Below are 23,254 nucleotides of genomic sequence, written 5' to 3' on the forward strand. Positions count from 1 at the left end.
TAGAACCAAACTAATTATTTAAAAAAAAAAACACAGCCTGACCCTTGGTGATGTCATAGAGTGGCCTCCTTTGACCCCATGTGGCTCCTCCCCTGGTGTGGTGACATCAGCGCCCTGGTGGCTGCTGGGATCTGTAGTCTCTCTCCTGTCCTTGCTCCTCCTCAGGGTGTTGACCATCGGCTGGTCGTACGGGCCGGGTTTGGCCCAGTCCTGAACGGAGACACAAGAGTTACACCTCATCCAGTCTGATCTCAGCGCTTTGTGTTGTCTAATGTTGTATATTTAATTCATTTTGATATTTTATAAATAAAATGACACTTTAACACTTTAATAAAGTCAAGTGGTAACTCTGAACACTTCAATCAACAGGCTCATTTGACTCATCAGTCAAATAAAGCAACAGTCTGAATCTGATCACAATATTACAAATATGAAATTATACTTATATATTATAAGCCAGAAATGACTCATGTTATTGTGACTATGTTATTGTAGCAGGGAGCTGGTTGTGGGAGGAAAATGTCCTCAGTGATGTTAGTTATGTTAGTGTCTCCTTGTTATGTCGATGTGTAAATTACATTATTACATTAGACTAATAAAATTGAGCAAAAAGAGAAAATTAAATTCAAAAGAAAAAAGAAACACGATGAGAAGATGTGGCGAAGACAAAGCAAAAAAAAAAGAGGGGAATGTGTGAAGAAAGCTAAACTAAAGGAGGATGATGATGATGATGATGATGTCGGGGGGAAAACGAGGATCAAACCTTCCAGGACGGGATTCTGGACGACGGGACCAATCCGAGCCCCGAGGGGCTGAGGGGCGGGAGCTCTGCTGATTGGCCGGAGCCCGATCGAGACCACGGCCAGGTGGGAGAGACGGACAAATAGGAGGGCGAGGAGATGGGAGAGGTGGAGGTGGTGGTGGTGGAGGAGGAGGAGGAGGAGTAGGTGAAGTATGAAGGGTGGAGGTGGGTTTCCGGGGCCTGCAGTACCGCTCCGTGCAGACAGAGGGCAGCGTGATGGTCGAAACCATTTGACAACTGAAGGTGAGTGGATGAAGGAGAAAAACAAAGTGAAGGTGAAGGATGTGTAAAAATGATGACTCGCAGTATGAGGTGCCACATGTTCACAGAGGAGCTCAGTGATCATTTAGGTTTGGTTGTATGGTTTTAAATATCCCCAAATAAAACTACAACAGTTCATTTTCTAAGATGTTTCAACTCTACAGTCTTAAACCAGTTCCCTCTGGAGCTCCAGATCAAAACCTGAACGCTGAACTCAACAGTGAGAGAAAAACAGAATCAAGTTCAGTTTGACAAAATAACAACTGATGCAAATAAATCTGCGACTGAACCTTTAACCTCCAGCTTTTCTTGTTTTCTCTGATTTAAATGACAAACTTTATCATTGGCAGATTACGTATATCAGAAATTGAAATTTATGTTACATACTCAAAAAAATGCCACAGCATGACTGGGAGTTTTTGTATTTTTATTACAGCAGCAGTGTGGCGAGCTGATCATGTCATAAATCAATGTCCTCCTGAGCTCTTAAGCTTTAATCAATACTAATAGGTTTGTCAAAAATTCAAAAACCTTCCAGCTCACACTAGAGCATAGAATAGACAAGATTTATTATCAAAAGTAAAAACAGAAGGGTGAACAACGCATTTCACATGTTGCTTCATCAGATTTGCATAATAGTTTTGTATCACGATCTGCAACATTTGATGTAGCTGATGAAATAAAGTGCAACTGTTATCTCATAAACATCTAATTTTCAGGTTGTAGCAACAGGCTGTCAACACTGTGATTTTTGATCTTTAATCTTTGAGTTCTTATTATTACTTTGATTATTATTTATTGATTGATTCAATATTAACAGTGGCCTTAAATTGGTTTAATTAAAGTTCATATTATTCAGACAATCAGACATAAATGTTTAAAAGCTCCATGTAGCACCTTCAACACAAAATGACAAAAAAAAAGAATAGTTTAATGTGTGAAAATGGTCAAAGAGCTTCACAAAAGTGTGTGTGTTTCTTTGTGTGCTAGTGTGTGTGTGTGTGTGTGTGTGTGTGTGTGTGTGTTTTCCACATGTAGATGTTCACCTGTTGTGTCGCAGAGCGGAGCTCAGGGTGTGAGGGTGAGGAAGAGGAGGAAGATGAGGAAGAGGAAGGGTCCTCATTGACAGACTGAGAGGGTAAAGGAGAGACACAGGACTGCAGCAGAGCCGTGCGCGCACACACACACACACACAGAAACAGAAACACACACACAGTCAGCCATTTGCAGGATGCACAGACAAGAAGCCGAGAAAACAGGTTAGGACAAAAACAGGCAGGAAACGGCAGAGGAAGTGTGAGAGAGGTTAGTGAGTAATTAACATGAGTCAGTGCAGCAGAGCGAGCGGACGAATCAGAAAGAAAAGAAGCAGCTGCAGCAGCACAAAGAGGAAAAAGCAGAAGGAGCAGAAGCAGGTCCAGCAGCAGGTGGGATGAAGAAGGAGAAGAGCTAAAGGCTGTGATGCGTTCAGGAGCCTGAGAGAAACCTGTGCAAACTGTTTTTAACAAACCATTGGGTGTATTTACATGGTCTCTGAGAACAAATGTGTGTTTGTCACTTTAAGAAACATTTTGTGTATGAAATTTATTCATCTTTTTAAAATATCAAATCCTTCATCTGGGTCTCTGACTGCAGCTCAGACATTTAAACACACCAACTAAGACTCTGGGAAACTGATATTTTACCAACTGATCAGCAAAACTGTACAAATTAATCAATAATTATTAATAATTAGTTAGTAGCAGCTATTATTTGGTGCGAAACTGTGTCCTCGCTCTGCCCCTGAACCACAGCTTAGGAAACCCTGGCTGCAGAGACTAAGGGGAAACATCATGGCGTCTGGCTGCCGGGGTGACTCAGCAAAACAGACACACACACATACATACACACAAGCTAATGAACGGACAGTATCCTAGCAACCTGGGAGGATCCTGCGACCTGATAGGTTGAGGGAGGATGGATCAGACTATGAAGACCTCAGTGTGTGTGTGTGTGTGTGTGTTTACTCCATATTATTGGGGTCTTCATAATTAATTATAACACGATTCACAGTTTATCAGTGAGGTCTCCCTCCTCTCTACGCGCTCCTCACCTGCGACGTCTCCGGGGGCATCGGCGAGGGCGACTTGGACTGGAAGGCGTCCTGGGAGATGAAGCCCGAGTCGTGGGAGGAGACGGAGGAGAGGCGGGCGGGCGTCTGCTGGGGCAGCACCGAGGAGGAGGAGGAGGAGGAGGCGCGGTAACGGAAGTGGGAGGTGGGGGAGTGGCAGTGGGAGCCGCTGGAGCGAGAGTCGCTGCTGTTCACGCTGTTCAGGCTGCTGCAGGACGGAGAGAGACGGACGGACGGCAGGTTAAAGGTCATGATGTCACACACACTTCCTGCTTTCTAAAGGGATAGTTCAACATTTTGGCAAATTAATTGGCCCATTGCCATAATCCCTATAGTCATACAGTAGGTTCGTTACCTTTAATTGTCGGTGCAAGATGTTTTTAAAACGGTGGAGCAGAGCCGCGAGCTGCTCAGAGCTACGCTACGGAGGCTCATGGGATTTCTTGGTTTCCCTCATCAAACAAACAATAACAGAACGTTACGAGACGGAGCCGTTTTAGAGGTAAATTCAACCCACTGAGCTTTACAACGGCCCGTGAAACTATTTTTTGTGTTTAATGGAAGAAAAGTAGGCCTATGACAAAGATGTAAAAACAACCACCATGGCGTTCCTGCGTGAGAGTCGTAACCATAGCAGATTTATGAACATCCCATAATGAGCTTTTGCAAGTGGGTCAAACTCTCTCCTTCCCATAAAAAATTACCAAAATCCAATAAATCTCCTCTGTAATGAGTCTGATTTGTTCAGAGCTGCAGTTCCAGCTCTCGGCCACCGGGCGGCAGCGTGGTGCAGCAGGACGGAGGGACTGTGGGCAGTTTTCTGCCGCCATGGTAACCAACCTGCACATGCTGGACTTCCTGGATACGGTGGTGCTCGGGGACGAGGGCGGGGTCTGGTAGGTCCAGGTGCACTCTGAGCCCTTCAGGTCCACGATCACCTGCAGAGAGACAGAGAATTTGTGCATTTCATTGATTTGTTGATAAATAAAACAGATCATCAGCTTCTTTTGTTATGATGATTAAATCTTTCTTTCTTTCAAAATTATTTTTATTGAGTTTTCCTTGAATGTATTTAATAACTTTAATAATAATAATAATAATAATAACTATTATTTTTAAAGCACTTTTCATACATTAAAAAACAACCCCCATCCTGCCCTACCCCACCCAAGGCCCCCACCCCAGCACATACACACACACAAATAAAATTGATCTTAAAAACGTGGCTGAACAGAAGAACAGAACTAGAGACAATAAAAACATAAAACTACCTAAAAACTACATAAAACTATATGGACTAAGAAAATTAAATAAATAAAACACTAAAAGTAGCTCAAATCAACTCTGCTATAAGAATAAATAAGTAAGTAAATAAACAGTAAAAATAACTAAAAAATAAAAATAAATAAATAGCGAGGACTAAAACATAAATTGGCTAAGAGAATAAAACATTAGTTAAAAGCCAGGTTAAATAGGTGGGTCTTGAGCCTGCTTTTAAACAGCGAATCCAACACTTCAAAAAATAAATGAATAAAATAAATAAATCTGTAAATATCAAAGTAAAAACAAGGCCAAGATCAGACAGAATCAAATCATACCAAAAAAGCAAGTTGAACAAACACAAACACAAACTCTGGTTCAGACGATCGTACCTGTTCGCTGGAGGCCGGCAGCTTGTGTGGGTCCATGGTCAGAGCCTTCAGGTCGTCGGTCAGAGTCTGGAGATGAGTGATCTCCCCCAGCATGGACATCTCCTCCTCCTGACACACGGTTCACACAGGGTTAGGAAAAATACAGAAATATATACCTAAACACAAGACTGGTTGGTTTAAGATTTGATTTGGGAAGTGGTTTTGTGACGTTCACTGACCACGACCGGCCTCAGCATGGTGACGAAGTAGCAGAAACGACTCCTCTCCTCCACCAGCGCCTTCCTCACCGCCTGCTTCTCCGTCTCCTCCAGCAGCAGGTACTTGTCACTGACGTCCTGCATGGCGCTGTCCAGCTGCGGCTGCAGGTCCCCACGGCCTGCACACACACACACACACACACACACAGAGTTATTATTATCATTTATTAACGACAGAGACTGTTTTCAAATCAACTGTTTGGTCCAAAATATGCTCTAAAAGTAACTTAAAACATCATAATTTCTTATTTCAATTGGCTTTATGCACAGCTCCACTACTTCCTGAACTTAAGCCAGCTCCTTTATTTCCTGTCTTACATTATTGGACAAATTGATTAATCCAGGAGTGTCTGACCTCAGTACTAGTCACAACAATGGTCAGACACACCTGGATCAGTTTGTCCAATAATGTAAGACAGGAAATAAAGAAGCTGCTTAAGTTCAGGAAGTAGTGGAGCTGTGCATAAAGCCTATTGTCGGTAAATCAAAGAGAAGCAGCGGGTTCTCACATTTGAGAATCAGAAACTAGAGAAAAATGAAAAGATTAAATCAATTCTAACATTTATTATACTGACTTATTCTGATTGTCATACTGATTAATCTTCTGTTAATCAACTCCATCAGTTCATCAACTCCACTAACAGGCAACACATTTTCAAATAGGGAGAAATAAATAAATATAATTATTATCAGAGAACAAACTTTACAAAGAGTTTTGGAGAAAAAACATTAACAAATCAGGGAGTAATTGATTAAAAAAAGGACAAAAACAATTAAAAAGAAGCCAAGAAAATAATAACTGGACAAAAATGAAATGCCACCAAACTAAATGTCAAAGTCGTCGCATTTGTTTTTCACAGATTTGACCTTTAAAGGTGGTTTTTGTTTTCTCTAGGTGTGGTTTTTTAGTGAAGAAGCAGGTGGCAGTGGCTGATGCTGGACGAGAGTTTCAGTTATTGTTGTATATTTACAGGATTAGACAGAAAGAAACATATGGGAAAGTGACAAGACAAAGCTAGAGCTAGCTGGTTAGCATGCGAACTTTGGAAGAAGAGACGTGATAGAAACAAGAGTTCACTCTGACGTAGGGCTGGGACGATATGCTTTTCTCCCGATTCGATTCTTCTAAGATTTTTTGGATGCCGATTTGATTTAAATTGCGATTCTACGATATTGCCGATTTTCTCGATTTTTAGTCTGCATTTTTAACACCAGTGAAACAGTTGAATGATTATGATTGTCTACAGACTATTCCAGGAACCATAGTTCCCCCAAAAATAATATAATATAATAAATATCACATGTAAGTTAGTTTTTAAGATTTATTCAGCAGCAATATATATGTTTACTCTCTTTTCAAAAGCCTGGACTGCATAAAAGAGGCAAAAATAAAAGAGTATAGAAAAAACAGGCTTCTGAAACCTTTCTGACAAAATGATATATAGACGGAGGTAAACTGCTACATTTTAACATTTACTGTATCTGCACACAAATGCTGTAGGAGCCTATAAATTAACATACTCCATTATAAAGTGAACTTAAACCCTTTTCAAAACCTGTAGGCTACTCTGTATGTAAAAAAGGCGAACAAATGCACATTGCAAAATATATTTAAAAAAAATAATCTTTTTTTTTACAATCGATTTTTGAAAAAAAAAAATCGATTTAAAAATCGTCAAAAAAATATCGTGATACTTATGTGAATCGATTTTTTCTCCCGCCCCGACTCTGACGCCTCTGCAGACAGCTGTGGGTGACATGATTAAAGTTTGATGCTGAGCTCCTCTCAGTGTTTCTTCTGAACTGGTTTGTAAACAGCTGCTGATGCTAATATTAGCCACGTAGCATCAGTGAAACTCCCTGTAACGACGGAGGAGAAGGTGGCGGAGGAAGCGCAGACGGATCATTAGTTTGTTTTAATCAGTGAACAGAACAAAGAGCAGCAGCCTGTTCCCAACAACAGTCAACAAACCATTAACACACATTAAAGAGCGATCAGAGTCAGTGTGTCAGGATGTCCCGCCTGCAAACAACAAACAACCACTGGCGTCCAATTAAAAGACATCACACGCGTTATTAGAGAGGTTATTGATTATCTTAAAACCCTCTGATTACAGAAGCCACTCGTTATCAGTCACACAGCTGCACGGTGATGTTTTAATGGTGGTAATTAATTTATGGTTCATTTGGTGTCATCACAGCAATGTTGGACTGATGAAGTCTGTGTTTAAGAGACGCAATAACAAGATAATGCTACCTGAACTGTATGAAACAGGTCTGTTCTGTTTTTCAAAATAAAATACAATATTTTCATTTTTGATGTGTCCTTGAAGTAAGTAGGCCTAAGTTTGTTTGTTTTATTTATTTAGCATGTTAAACAGTAGGTAATACAATTACCATTAACAAGAAAAAGCAGTGGTTCCCAACCTTTTTTGGCTCATGACCCCATTTTAACATCACAAATTTCTGGTGCAACCACATGATCTCAGCCGTTAATCAAGATGCGCCAGCTCAGATATTTTTACATGCTGCATTTTATTTGAACTCAATTTATATTTGGGAAAGTTAAAGTATAGAATACAGGTGTTTAAGATTGTGTGTGGGGTTTTTTTAATCATAATTTTAAAAAGAATACCGGTAGTTAAAATAATATTTTATCAGTAGCCTAATTCTTTTTTTAAATCAATTACTAGACATTTCAGGCGACCCCATTTGAATTCCAGGCGACTCCATGTGGGTTCCCGACCCAAAGGTTGAAAAACACTGTATTACAAACTTAAAACATATAATTAAGCAACTGATAGATAAGTTTTACATATTTTTTTTAAATGACACTTGAAAGAGTTTAATAAAGTGGGGTGGGAGTGAATTTCATGTCTTGGAGCCTCTTCAATGAAATTTATTTAATGAAATTTAATGAAAAATCATCTGATACAGGATATAAATCCTTTACATCAGACTCAAATAAATGACAACATACAAAAATTAAACACAAATATACCAACCCATACATAATCACTAAAATACATATAACAGAATAATCCCCAAAAATCTCAAGAAAACTACAAAACAAAAACAAAATAATTCATACCCTTGCCCTGTAATTATATAAAAAGTCCTTGTTTGACCAACATTGATCGAGTCTATTTTTAAAAGAGTTCACTGTAGGAGCCTCTACTACATACTCTTACAGCTCTGAGTGCAAAAAAATATTTTCTTTTGTCACAACGACACCTTTTTGGTAGGAGATCTTAAATTGATCTTAAATTGAGATGAAACAGTTTGCGATTGTGGAGGCCGAAGCTGGGATGCTTTAAAGGTTGAGTAATTATGAAATTGATTGTTTACAAAAAAGAAATTGTGAAAGGTTGTTAATCTGATCGAAACAAAGGTAACGAGTGACTAGTTGGAGAAGAAAAGGCAAATAATTCTCACTGCTTGTATTTTGCAACCTACGAATTGGGTGCAGTTTGGTTTGGTGAGTAGCCTACTGGCCGAACCAATGGAAAGCCAGTTACAGCCTGAAAGTGGACTGGAGAAGTTTCCTCACTTAGAAGTTGACAATCCCACTCCAGAAGAACCACCGCTGAGAACAGTCCTGAACGGATGCGGGGGTTTCCACTATTTTCCGACCATGTTTTTGAGAATGAAACCGTATTTCTGAGCTGTTTTGTCAAAAGATCATAGGCTACAGGAACCGGTGGTTTGGAGCCTACATGCCGAGAGTCATGCGATGTGAGAAATGTCAAACTCAATTCTGCGGAGCCGAAAGTGACCACATCACATTTGAAAATCTGGAAACGAATTATTACTGATCGTCGTCAAGAAGACCGACCGCCAAGAGACTCTTTGTTTGAGAGTCTCATCCTCTTTCACCTCAGGACAGACGTATAAACATGCAATCAAAGCTGCGTGAGATCCAGACTTGGTCCAGCTTCAGGTTTCTGTCTGTCTATGTTTTCCTGGCAGCGGCTTCAGTGATGAGGAGGAGAGAGAGGAAGTCGAGACGGAAATATAAACTCTGGTTTCCAACTGAATTCATTCAAGCGTCATGATACTGACAGCAGAAGACATCTCTCTCTCTCTCCCTTCTCCTTTATCTCTGCATCTCCCTCTTTCTTTCTCCCTGGTCGTGGTGAATCATGTGATCACTTCTCACGCCTGGATTAATTGATATTTATCAATGCAACACTGATAACGAGTTTTATTTGAGGTTTATCAATTTAACAGCTCAGAAACTCCAATATCCGAAGCGAGTAGCGTGATAAACGACGACGCCTACAGCTGTTCATTTAGGCTACATCCCATTTACATATTAATCACCACTTCGTATCTGCTGCTGCTGCTCGTCACAGTTTAACTTTGTTCATTAAAGGTCATGAATGTCAATTAAGACGCAGTTTCTGCCTCCTTAAAGCTGATCAGAGATCTGCAAGTTTTAGTCATCGAGATCCAGATCATCAAAGACCAGATCTGATCCTGAATTTGGGTTTAATGAACGATATTGAACATTGACGAAAGGCTCTGTAGGGAGTCAGCCAACGCTTCAACAGTCACATCTGACTTATTTAGATCTCTACAGACAACTTTTTGTCAAATATTAAAATATAGAAAAGAAGGGTTCCCGCACACATGGCCAACTTGCAGAAATGTATTGCATTGCAACATTTCGGTACAAGACCTTTTTCAAGCAAATGCTTTTTCATTTGCTTGAAAAATAGCAATGCAATAAATTTCTGCAAGTTGGCCATGTGTGCGGGAACTCTTCTTTTCTAATTTGGACTTAATTAGTGAGGTTTCTCCGATTTTTCCCTGTTAAAAGGGTTTTCTATGGAGTTTTTCCTCAGTCGATGTGAGGGTCTAAGGACATTTTTGCTTTTTCTAAATATTAAAATATAAAATATAAGTTTATATGGGTTAAACATGAAAAATACTTGTATTTGAGGATTTATCACCTTTTATTCATCCCTTAGCTCAGGTAATGTTTTATAAACCACCAAACAAACTGACTAAAAGCAGGTTAAATCCAGCCTGGGATCATTCCTCTAATCCCAATTTACATAAATGTTTAACGAGCCACATTAGTTTAATTTAATTCTCTCATTCCTATTACTTCCTGACATCCACACCAGAGCACAGGGAGTTTCCTCTGCTGCTTCAACAACAGGCCGAGGACCGAGGCGGCCTCCTCCTCCACCACATCTGAGGTTCCTCTCGGGTCAATCCTGGGTCCTGTTTGTTTTGTCTCAGAGGCTCCATTCAGAGCTGGAAAGCCATCGATTCCTTTGTCAGCAGCGAGAACGAGTGCGTCGTTTCCAGTCATAACAGAGTCAGCGATTCAGACCGACTGGAGCTGGTAACTCTGTAACCATGAGGTTTGTTTTTGTTTTTCGTTGTGTTTCTCTGCAGCTCAGCAGCACTGGCCCCCTCGCCAACCTCACAACCCCTCAACGCTCCCAGCCACTCTGAATCTAAGTTGGTTTACATGCAAGACCTTGTCACATTATCCCACTGTACGTTGTCATATAAAGGCAAACACAAACATCACTGAGTATTTCCGGATGTTGAACTGTTGCTAAGATAAAACAGAGAGATTTAACTCTTCTGACATTTTCCTGACAATAAATCAATTAAGAGGAAAAACTAGAAGCACTCAGACCTGCACCGACTCCACAGTCAGACCACATACACAAACACACGTCAGAGGAAAACAATCTACAATATAATAAATAATAATCAAGGTTCCCACTCTTTTCTTGAATTCATTTTCCAGGACTTTTTCAGCGGCTACAGTCTGAAAGACATGTTATTATACATCCTCTGTCCCGTTCATGCTTTGGAGAAGTGTTCTTTTCGATTTTGTACATTTTTGTTTCTACGTTTCTTCCTCTCTCAGCCCCAGAAGTCTGGTTTAAAGATGTGCAGTCTATGGCTCTACTGTAAGTTATGCAATAATCTCTTACAGCTACATGCTTAGAAATTCCTACGAATTTAACACAAACATGGGGTCCAATACTGGAAACACTCATCAACTCAAAGTCTCTAGTTTTCTCACTAGGCACTTTTTTTTTAGAAAATAAATCCTTAGTGAGGTCTAAAAATGGCAAATGGAGCTCTGGTAGCTGAATTTTCTAGGACAACTGAAGCTTTTCCAGGACATTTGACATTTTTTTCTCATTTTCCATGTGTTTTCCATGACTGGAAAATTGGTCAACCATTTTCCAGGTTTTCCAGGTTTTCCAGGACAAGTGGGAACCCTGATAATAGATATAAATAATCTGGATCTGCCCAGAAACTGAATGGATTCATCCCTGATGTATGAACCATCCCGTCACCACGTTGAGTTTCTGTGAACTCCTGCTGACAAATGAACAAACACAACCTCCGAAGAACTGAGGGATCAACAGTAGAGTAACGATTAAATGTGGATGTTTTCTTGACGGACATGAACAATTTTAACCCTCCTGGGTCAAGGAAGGAAGGAAGGACGAAGGGAAAGATGGAAGGAAAGAAGGAAGGGAAAAAGGAAGGTAAGATAGAAGGAGGGAGGGAACAGATTGGGTTGATTGGGTCAAAAAGGAAGGAAGAAGTAAGGACGAACAGAAAGAAGGAAAGAAAGATGGGGGGAGGGAACAGATTCGTTCAAGGAAGGAAGAAGGGAGGGAATAGATTGGGTCAATTGGATCAAAAGAGAAAGAAGGTAAGGACAAAGGGAAGGAATGAAGGAAGGGAATAAGGATTGTGGAAAGAAGGAAGGGGAAAAGGAAGGAAAGAAAGATGGAGGGAGGGAGCAGATTCGTTCAAGAAAGGAAGAAGAAGGGAAAAAGGAAGGAAAGAAAGATGGAGGGAGGGAACAGATCAGGTCAATTGGATCAAAAGAGGAAGGAGTGAGTAAGTAAGGACGAAGGGGAGAAAGGAAGGAAGGAAAGAAAGAAGGAAGGGAATAAGGATTGTGGAAAGAAGGAAGGATGGAGGAAGAGAACAGATTGGGTCAATTCGACCCATAAGGACAACAGGAGGGTTAAATATCTAATGTCTAAGTGAAAACCGTTCTCTATGTGTATTTATTTACTCTGGTCACAGCTGATCTGACAGTTGTTCTCTCCATCAGATGTCAGATGTTTTCCAGAGTCGCCAGTTCGTTGTGGATTGTGTAACTCTGTCATTTCATGTCGTGTTTTTACAAAACAGATCGGGGGAAACCTCCTCCTCCTCCCTCTGGTTTATTGTGTGTCTGCTCTTTGTTTGTGCTTCTGGTTCTATATGTGAGTCACACAAACAAAACAAACGACACAGGAACATGTTTTTTGTTGACCGATGTGGGCGGGACGGGAAAATTTAAAAAGCAGATGAAGCGACGGAGGGAGAAGAGTCGACAGAAACTAAACCACAGGAAGGTTTCGTCTGATTCTCTCCTCATTGTCTGAAGCTCTGGTCCAACAGATATGTAGTTATACATGACTTATACGTCCCTATGTTAAGATGTTACTAAAATAATATCACATATATTAAATACCATTGTAAAATTAGTATTAAACATGTCTATATGATGATTTCTTTATATGAAATTAGACGATATGTATTAATTTATATATTCAAGTTAAAATATATGCATTAAAACATCTCTACGCTTATATACTGTATGTTCTTATTCATTTTAAATATATTTGTGATCATGTTTTGGACCCCACCATGTATAATATCAACATATACTGACAGGTTTCTATTAATAATATAATATTTATTAACCATTTCATCATATTTATTAACTATTCATTGATGTTTTTTATTTATGTCTCACATGTTATTTCATTTTAATAAACTGGAAATGCACCAAAATGACCATTTAAGGATATGCTTATTTTATTTTTTATATGTCATATAAAATGACATGTACAGAAATTAAATATATCTATAGATAAATAATAATTTTGTGTGTATAAACTTACCGAATACATCAGCTGGTGGAGCAGAGCATGATGGGACGTCACCAGAGGGCGAGGCAGGATGGGGGAGAGAAAAAAAAAAAAAAAAACGAAGAGAAGGAATTTGATTACTTTTGAATTCTCTCTCTCACCCCTCCCACAGCCATAAAACTAAATTGCAGATGTAATTATGCCTTAAACACGATAAACTGTTTAATTATAACTGACTCTCGTTAAAGTGTCGAGGTTCCAGTTTCTCAGAGGAGTGAGTCGTTACTAAATGTTGTGTCACTGAACCAGACAACAGACAGAAGGTCACAAACCTTTCTTTGCTTTCTTCTGCAGCTTCAGAGTGTCGGAGGATCTCTTCTTGATCTCCTGACGGGCCTTCTTATACTCTGTGGAGACACACACACACACACACACATTAAAACAATCGCACAAAGAAACACACACACCTCGGAGACGGAGACAAAGAGTCATGAATAATTAGTCCTGGTATAAACGTCACGGAGAAACGGTTTCTCCAAGATCCTGGAACAACTGATCTGCCAAGAACCCGGAGAGCTGAGTGGGAGTGACGAGAGCTGTCAAATAATGTTGTTTTTTCCAAAGCGAACGATATCTAAACTCACACAGACATGACACACACACACACACACACACATACACACACACACACACACACCTGCATTCCTAAGGATGTGTGTTTAGATTTGAGCTCAACTATATATGAGAGTTTTAAATCAGCAATCACAATGTATTCATGTATTTACTTCTCATGGACTCCTGTGATTTTCAGCTTGTTTAATGTTTTATTTGGGGACCACAATGGAAATAAATACGCATTGTGGCTTTATCGTGTTATCCTGACCATTTGTTTTAAAGGAATAGTTCACCAAAAAATTTAATTCAGTCATTGTTGGTTCACCCTCATGCTGATGAATACTACTAGTTTTTTATTCCTCAAAGTGCATCTGGAGACCCGGGAGGCCGGTTCATAGTCAAACGAAAACACAAAAACGGCCATAAAACTACACAAAAACCATTTAATATTCCTCTACACTGCTCGTCCGCTGTAATCCAAGTGTCCTGAAGGGAGATAGTCCAGACTTTACTCGAAACAACGTCATTTAGGACATTTTTACAGCCTAAACAGTCCTGTAGTGAATTTGCCTGGGGAGCACTCACGTAACGCACGCGGATGTGACCGGACTTGCCTAAATGACGTTGTTTCGAGTAAACTCTGGACTATATCCCTTCAGGACACTTGGACTGCCGCAGACGAGCGATGTGGAGGAATATTTCAAGGTTTTTGTGTAGTTTTATGGACGTGTTTGTGTCGGGCCCTATTACTCTCTCTCATATAAGGATTTCGTTGGACTTTGAACCGGCCTCCCGGGTCTCCAGAGTTTTCATCAGCATGAGGGTGAGTCAATAATGACTGAATTTCATTTTTTTTGGTGAACTATTCCTATTCCTTTAACTACGGTGCAGACAGAGATGTATTATGTTTTATAACAAATTGTCAAATAAAATCAATCCATCAATCAATCAAAAACTCCATAGCGATGAAGGTTCAGGTAGAAGGTTTAACTCCAGTTCTGGGTTGTGCCTCAGTCCAACCATGTTGTTGATGGTCTCCATAGATGACCTCACAACTATAGTGAGGCCAACATGTGTGTGTGTGTGTGTGTGTGTGTGTGTCGGTACCTTTGGCGTGGTCTTTGTCCAGAGTGTTGGCCACTCTCTTCCACTCCTCCATCTGCTCCTGTAGAGGGCTGATCAGACAGTCCAGAAACACCCTGAAACACACACACAAACACACTGTTAGAGCCGTGTGTGTGTTCATGTGTGTGTGTGTGTGTGTCAGGCTGAATGACTATGGACGTTTCTTAGTAACAAAACGAAAAAAAAGTTTATTGATCAGAGTCAGATGACATGACATGAGTTTATTGGCTCCAACTGGTGAGAAGAGAGTTCATGTCTCTGTCTCCACCAGGTGAGAGTGAGGTGGAGGTGTGACATGGACCGGACAGGTGGTGGTGTGTGTGTGTGTGTGTGTATGTGTGTGTGTGTGTCAGGTGTCGTCTTGCACAGCCATGATCTTTCTACTCGAGGGATAAAACTCACTGGATTTCTATAAAACAGTCCAGGAAGCAGCGACGACGCCCCTACAAAATAAAAGTCTGAGGGGAAGTTGTTTTATATGTGGAGGAGTCAAACTCAGATTCAGATATTTTATTCATGTACTTAGCAAGAAAGTGTCTTCCAGATGAGCAGTTGCAACGGATCATTCAGAAGAAAACTGACGTGTCAAATCTTCAAGTATTTCCTTAAATAGAGCAGAATTTGAAAACATGGAAGCACAGCGGGAAGTGGACGCCACCTGGGATTACTTTTGGTGAGTCAGCCTGTGTCAGGGATGATGTGGGTGTCAAGGTAACTAGATGATGTATCTCTGTATCTCTAGTTATGACCTCTTCTTAGTAACATGAGGTAAACAAAGACATCAAAACAAAGCGAGTTTCCCTCTGGGCGGCGTCTGAGCTGCTCTCTGTGTCTACGATTCTGGAGTTTTTGTGTGTTTGGTTCATAAAACATCACAAAAAGACGTTCCTCAAAACGATAAAAAGATATTCACTTTTCAATGATATGAAACAGAGAAAAACATCAAAATCCTCTGCGGTTCAGACGTCTCTTGGCCTCCAAACTCTCCACACACACACACACACACACGCTGGTAAACCACGTCCTCGGGTGGATTACATGTCTCATACGGATCCTGGAGGAGGAAGACGAGGAGGAGGAGGAGGAGGAGGAGGAAGAGGAGGAAGAGGAGGAAGACACTGGGAGACGGCGGAGAAGAGATGGATGTTTGTTCGCGAGGCTTCGTGTAACCACAGGGTGAATCCTCCGTGTGGCCGGTTTTACATCGAGCCTCATCGTCTCATTTCAATGTGAGCGACTCCTCTCCCTCCACACGGGGACTCGTGCAGAGAGAGGAGGAAGAGGAAGAGGAGGAAGAAGAAGAAGGAGGAGAGGAAGAAAACAGACGAGCGGAGGGAGGGATGGCGTCGCAGCGGGAGAAGAAGGAAGGAAATTAAAAGAGAAGCTAACAGAATCAGCGAACAGAAGAAAAGGAGGAAGAGTCGGTGGGATGACTTCATCCATCAGCATCAGTTAACCCCGTCGCTATGACAACAAATAAACGGTAACAACGTTCTAATTGATCCGGTTAATTGATTTCGGTGACGCAGTCGGAGAAGAGAGCAAAGATGGTGGAGGATGGATGGATGGATGGAAAAGCTGGAAGCAGCAGCAGGAGGAGGAGGAGGAGCAGGTTGCCATGGAGAGCTGGGAGGAGAGGCCTACACCTGTTCATCACACACACACACACACACAGATCTGCTCACATGGAGAACTGGCGGAGTTTGGCCTCGATGCTGCGGTGCCTCATGCACATCCTGGTGAGAGCCGAGCCGATGTCCCTCGTCCCTCCTGGAACCACAGAGACAGAGAGACAGAGACAGAGAGAGAGATTATTACTGAGATGTAAAACCAGCTTCAGGAAACAGTAGGAGTATTGTTAATGTCATAAAGTGTATTCAAAGCAGCCGTAAAACGCACAAATAGGCAACACAACACCTGCACCCGATACAATAAACAGCAGAAAACAGGAAACACACAACACACGCGTCTCATCAGCAGCTCGGTGCCACAGGAAACATCTGAAGTTGCTCAGAGAAGCTTTTAATGTAATTTAACATCTCAACGTCTCGTAATCGAAAAGATAAACTTCAAAAGTCAAAATTGGGCATCAAACAAACATCTCTCACTTCCCAGAGTTCCCTCAAAACACGTCCACTGTGATGTCAAAGCGATGAAGATGTTTTTTTTTAAGCCGGCCTAGGCACTTTAAAGGGGAACTGTGCAAGTGCTTTTCCGCTGTTTTGGTTACGCTGCTCTCAGCCATGTGCATTTGTTTACAACAAAGCCGGCGAAAAATCAATAAATGGAGCAGTGGATAACGTTACACAACATATACGATGTTATGGCGCGTGTGTTTGTGTGGTCTTGACCGTCATGAACAAAAGATTACGGGTTACAGAGCACGTTTGTGTCGCGGTGCCGCAGAGACGAGAGCTGAGACACCAGGGGCGGCAGCCAGGTACTACACTGATGTTGCAAGGTTGGTTTTCAGCCATGAGACGCCAGGTGAAGGCATAGAGCCTCCGTTCTCACTCATAACAAGTCACAAGTCATGTAGTTAACGATCACAATTAGCTTTTTAATTGAGGTAAAAATGTAGCATAGCCACGGAGAAATCCTGCTTAGTTTTGAATTATTTTTTAAAAAAAACGTGTTTTAGAGGTAAATTCATGCAAAACCACTGATTTTTCAGCAAGCAGTCTCTGCATTTGCCTATAAAACAACTCTGTCTGGTAACGTTGTGTTATTATTTCATAGCGTGGTGAATGTGCAGGTCACAACTTGTCCACCAGAGCGTTTTGGAGTTGTTGGATTGTGTATTTGATGAGTTTGATGAGGGAAACCAAGAAATCCCATTAGCCTCCGTAGCGTAGCTCTGAGCAAGCTGGCAATGGGCCAATTTGCCAAAAATGTTGAACTATCCCTTTAAAACCTGATCAACATTGGACAACTTTCCACCTCAGACCAGAGTATTAACCCATTTCCTCCTGTGTGACCAGCAGAGGTCAGAGGTCAGGGTTTGTGGAGGGCTCGGGTTGTGTTTGAAGGACGAGGTGGCAGAAGAAGCTCCACAGGCACCAGGAGGGAGCAGATGGTCGTCCTCTGTCTCCCCCCAGATGGAGCTCCCTCCCGGGGAAGAGTTCAGCAGACCTCAGCCTGTCGGCCTGGAGCTCCAACAACGCTCCAACAACACAACAACACAACACAACAACACAACACGAGCTGCTGATCGTCTTCCTGCTCCTGTGAGGACCGAGCTGAAACTCCGACAGTAAAAACACTCGTCACGTGTTGTATTTATGTTTTTTTTTATGATCATTATCGTGATATTAAAAAAAGTGCATCACAGTGCATGTACTGTCCTAACGAGTACAGTTTACAAATGTGTGTGTGTGTGTGTGTGTGTGTGTGTGTGTGTGTGGGTGGGTGGGTGGGGTAGCGAGCACTGCATTGCACCACTGACACCTCCTTCTCTCCTCTGCTCTTCCCTCTTTCCCTCTCCTCCTCCTCCTCTTCATCATCATCACACACTGTTTCTCCTATTCCCTCCTTTCTCTTTCCTCTCTCCTCTTCAAAAAGCGGTCGTCTTGTCTTAAAACGACTTAAATGTCACAATAAACTAATAATAATGATGTAATTACCTGTTATGGTTATAAAACTAAACTTATAAAAGGTTTCACACTTTCTGTTTCTGTTTCTTTTTCACTCATCGCTTCCTAACGTCCTGGTCACATTAGTGGCGACTCTGAATTAACGTAATTAAGTGTGTTTATGGTCGACCAACGTTTATTTTTTTTTTCTTTTAAATATTTTATCATATTTTATTGTGTTTTGATTTTATTTTATTTTCTACTATTGTGATATTTTATTGTTGTTTTTAATCTTCGTGCATTAGTCTCCATGTCATTCTTCTTGTTTCACTTCTTATATATACTTTTTCCATCAAAATGTAAAGCACTTTGAACGGCATTTATTTGCTTTGAACGGTGCTATATAAATAAAATTTGATTGATTGATTGATTGATTGATTGATTGATTGATTGAGAGCGGCTAATGAACGAATCAAATACACTGTGTTTGAGTCTAAATGTGCTGCAGAGAAACTAGAGGGATGATGAACTCTTCTCCTCTTCCATCATCACACCATCCCTTTTCACACATCATCCTCCGCTCTCCTCTTTTGGCTTCCCTCGCATCCTCTTCCTCACTCTTCCTCCGCTCTTCTCACCCTCAGACGAGGTGTTACCTCCTCTCTTCTCACCTCCTCTCCTCCTCCTCCTCCTCCTCCTCTCCTCTCGCTGCATGCGCTCCTTGGAGAAACGAGGTGTCGTACTTGCGAATCAGTCCAGGCTAAAACTCCCATCAGCCAGCGGGGCGCCGGCAACTCGCTGCAGACCAAACAGTCGTCTCGTCGAGGTGAGGGGGGGCGACACGACGCTTCACTGAGCTTCTAACTTGATTTTTATTTATTTTTTCATAATGGTAACATGACAAATCCATTTCCTGGTAACACTTTATAGTAAGTACACACTATTAAGCATTAAATAGCCTACCAAATTCATCATTTATAACACAATAATACTCATTAGTATGTAGTTTATAAACACAGTTTACTCATCATTGATTAGCACTATAAACTACATACTAATGAGGATTCATGCGTTATAAATGAAGAATTCAGTATTTATTAATGCTTAACTAATGCTAAATAGTGTGTACTTATTATAAAGTGCTACCCATTTCCCTTTTACAGCTGCACATCATCTTAACACTTATAATCAAGAGTTGTATAATAAAGCAGTACGATAAAATAATAATAATTAGAACATAAAATCAATTACACAGATTTAAAGGTGTTCAGAAATGGCCGTTTGCCCTGTTTGTCGCGCCTCCTTCTACAAGTTTCCACGAGTTGCGGCACGACTTTACCCGAGTAAGGAAAATGAATTTGATTGGTCGTTATCAAGCGGGTGGGATATTTTTTTTTTTTTTTTTTAAAGTATATTTTTCGGCTTTTTTTGCCTTTATTTGATAGTGATGACAGTAGAGATAGACAGGAAATGGGGAGGCAGAGAGAGGGGGAATGACACGCAGGAAAGGTCTGCCCGACGCGGGATTCGAACCGGGGACGCCTGCGGCGAGGACTGTAGCCTCTACATGGGGCGGCCGCTCTACCCACTGCGCCACGCACCGCCCCGCGGGTGGGATATTTAATGTTTGGGGTGAGACCGAGCTCGGTGTGTGTGTGTTGTCTCACACGCTTGATTGACGGATGACGGATCCAATATCAGTGGCTGATGAATCGTGAGCAACGTGACGCATAATTTGTGCGCCTGCATTATCCAATGCGAAAAAAACTACCCAACTTTCATCCCGCATTTACTCAAAGATAGAATTTTGCACAAAGTTTGGCCTACATCGTCTGATAGATGAGTTATTACACTAATGTTAAGACCCACAGTGGGCTCAAATTCATTTTTCTTTTCTGTACAGCTTTAAAGTGAGAAAAAGACAAAAAGATAAATAAATAAAGGAAGATAAATTATGGAATATAATAAAAAGAATGATAATATTGTTCATAATAATTTGAAGGAATAAATAAATTAAATTAAATTAAAAAAAGGAGAGAGATCGCACTGAGCTTCTTTAAAAGGATGATGTTATAGTGAGCGTCTGAGTGACAGGAAGCTGCTCTCTGGAAAACGACCTCCACGGCAGAAATAGAGTCAGAGTTGAAAAGCAGACGTCCAAATGAGCTCCGTCCGTCGTGAGGAAGGTTTTCCTCCCTGGAAACACTTCTACTAACTCGACAGGAGCTGAAGCTCCGTGCAGGACGAGATCGTTTCCCCAGATCTTCGCCGTTCAAACACTTGGCGCCCGACGAGGAGTCTGGGCCCGTTTCCACCGACGCTGTCAGTCAGTCGGCCGCTGTCCTGCAGGACCCCAGCAGTTAAAGCGCGAATAATCCTGAGCTACCATCGCTTTTCATTTTAAGGAACCAGTGCCAATAATATTAACTGTTAAAACTCACATTAAGGCCAAAGAGCCGTAATAAAAACCGAGGCTTAAATACGACTCCAAGGTGCTTTTAAAAATGTGACACTGTGTTTGAGTTTGACTCTGAGGAACCTCCAGATGACTTTCACAGAACTTCTACTTTGACAATAAACTGCTTCTATGTATTTAAATGGTGACGCCACCTATTAAAAACAGACAAAAAAGGAGAAAATGTCCTGAGTTTGGAAATTTGAGCTTTAAACTGAAATAAAAAGGGGGAAACTAAATGTGCTGAGTAAAGTGTAAAAGTAACAAATTGTCCCATTGCCATAATCCCTATAGTCATAGCAGAAGGTTTGTTACCTTTAATTGTCGGTGCAAGCTATTTTTAGAACGGTGGAGCAGAGCCGTGAGCTGCTCAGAGCTACGCTACGGAGGCTCATGAGATAATAACAGAACGTTACCAGACAGAGTTGTTTTCATGGCAAATGCAGAGACTGCTTGTCGAAAAACTGCCCTGACGGGAACGCGCATCAGCGGTTTTGCATGAATTTACCTCGAAAACAACTCTGTCTTGTAACTTTCTGTTATTGTAACGTTCTGTTATTATTTCATAGCGTGGTAAAGGTGCAGGTCACAACTTGTCCACCAGAGCGTTTTGGAGTTGTTGGATTGTGTATTTGATGAGTTTGATGAGGGAAACCAAGAAATCCCATTAGCCTCCGTAGCGTAGCTCTGAGCAGCTCGCGGCTCTGCTCCGCCGCTCTAAAAATAGCTTGCACTGACAATTAAAGGTAACGAACCTACTGCTATGACTATAGGGATTATGGCAATGGGCCAGTTTGCAAAATGTTGAACTATCCCTTTAAGATTCTACAGTTAAAGCAGAAGTAAGTGATATATTTGTGTTAATATAAGTCTTAAATAGTTATATCTTCCGACAGCAATCACTTACATAGAGTGTTTGGACTGAAACACGGGTCTGTCAGTCACTCTGCTCTGCTCTGAGCTGAGGAGAAAACATTTATCGTATCCTACAGTTTTTATCCAAAGAGGAGAGAGAACGGCATGCAGGGCTGTGTGTGCAGGCAAGGGACGCCGTGAATGTGGTGACGTAGGGACGAGGACTGTTATGGTGCGTTCAAGGAAACTCGTATTTTTCCGACCGTGAAGTGGTACCAGTTCGATCTGGTACGAGTTCACCGGTCAGAAGTTACGAGTGGCCGTTATAGTGACTTTCACCGGTAAAACAGGTCGGAAAAACACGAGTGGGTTGCCTGAAACGCTACAAAGTCGTAAGTTGTGACTTGAAGCTGTAATTTACGATTTCAAAAGCCTGCCTGGAACGCAGCATTAGCGAAAACGACCGGACCACTTACTTCTGCTTTAATACAATAAATAAACTTTTTTTCCCTCAGTGACACAGTTGGTTTGAGCCTCCTGGTTGTAGCAGACTAGTGCTGCAGGGTCACGGTCACTCAGTTAGTTCCTGGTCAATTCAGCTGATTGACCCGACGGTGGACTTCTCACGCTGAGCCCATGTGTGTGTCTGTGTGTGTGTGTGTGTGTGTAATGTGTTGAGACCCATTTGACCCAATTCACTGGGACAGAGCAGCGTCTCTGTCTGACCTGCAGCCGGTTCGCTCTGAGCTCGGCTCGACGGCCTCGAGGCTCCGGCAGCCAGAGAGCGACCGGTTCAGACTCAGACGCCCAGAGGAGGAAGTCCTGAGTCCTGATGGCGTCAAAACGACAGGAAACGAGCGATTAGTCGGATCGAAGCGGCGCGAAGAGGAGGTCGCAGATGAAACTAAACTGTGTGACATCACAGATCTATACAGACAAACTTTTTTAACCTCTTCCTTCTTCACAGTTTGTTTATTCACCACAAACAGTGGAGGCTCTGACAGTTAGGATTCTTTAACGTGTTCTTAAATGAACTGATCCTTTAAAGAGGAACTATGCAGGACTTTCACCTTAACTATGCTACATTTGTACCTTAATGAAACAGCTTCAGAGTAATTATGATGGTTAAATAAATGACTTGTAACTCTCTGCCTTCCACCTAGCGTCTCTTGACTGGAAATCAACTTTGTAAGATCAGAACCGCCGCCCCGGTGTCCCTGCTCTAGCTCTGACAAACGCGCCCCGTAACCTGTAATCTCTTGCTTATGACAGATAAGACACGAATATGCATGTCGTAATGTCATCTACCACTCTATGGATTGATTGCTCGCCGGCTTCGTTGTAAACAAACGCACATGGCCAGGAGGAGGGTTAGCAAAACAGTGGAAAAGCGACTGGACTTGCATAGTTCCCCTTAAAAATGTATCTCATGTTCAGTCACATGTCTCCATGCAGGTATCATCACTGAGTCTGGACCTGAAGAGAAACCGAGTCTCATCGTGGCTCATCTTGATTTCAGAGAAAGTGAAATGCAAACAGCAGAAACAAGTTTTTTTTTATCGTGACCTTGTCGACAACCAACATGCAAAGACTTCAGTCTAGACCGAAACAAAGCTTTGTCTGCCTTGTTCTGA

At 41.6% G+C, this 23,254-nt stretch overlaps 1 protein-coding gene across 3 annotated transcripts in view; it reads right to left on the bottom strand.

Annotated features, from left to right (window-relative positions):
- The window catches only part of LOC146978190 (protein MTSS 1-like), a 70,730-nt gene that overhangs the window by 5,635 nt on the left and 41,841 nt on the right, over positions 1–23,254 (bottom strand). The window contains exons 4-14 of one of the 3 annotated variants that reach the window (XM_085790903.1): positions 16,424–16,508; positions 14,721–14,812; positions 13,331–13,405; positions 13,032–13,043; positions 5,044–5,201; positions 4,826–4,933; positions 4,014–4,111; positions 3,156–3,381; positions 2,110–2,220; positions 764–1,039; positions 43–210 (exon numbers count right to left, since the gene is read on the bottom strand). In XM_085790903.1, the coding sequence (XP_085647029.1) occupies positions 43–210; positions 764–1,039; positions 2,110–2,220; positions 3,156–3,381; positions 4,014–4,111; positions 4,826–4,933; positions 5,044–5,201; positions 13,032–13,043; positions 13,331–13,405; positions 14,721–14,812; positions 16,424–16,508 (1,409 nt within the window). The remainder of the gene's footprint in view (positions 1–42; positions 211–763; positions 1,040–2,109; positions 2,221–3,155; positions 3,382–4,013; positions 4,112–4,825; positions 4,934–5,043; positions 5,202–13,031; positions 13,044–13,330; positions 13,406–14,720; positions 14,813–16,423; positions 16,509–23,254) is intronic. The other 2 variants (XM_085790900.1, XM_085790901.1) reach the window with 2 other exon arrangements.

The sequence above is a fragment of the Trachurus japonicus genome, chromosome 11 (genome assembly GCF_045865225.1).
Source record: "Trachurus japonicus isolate A0001 chromosome 11, Traja_1.0".
Classification (NCBI taxonomy): domain Eukaryota; kingdom Metazoa; phylum Chordata; class Actinopteri; order Carangiformes; family Carangidae; genus Trachurus; species Trachurus japonicus.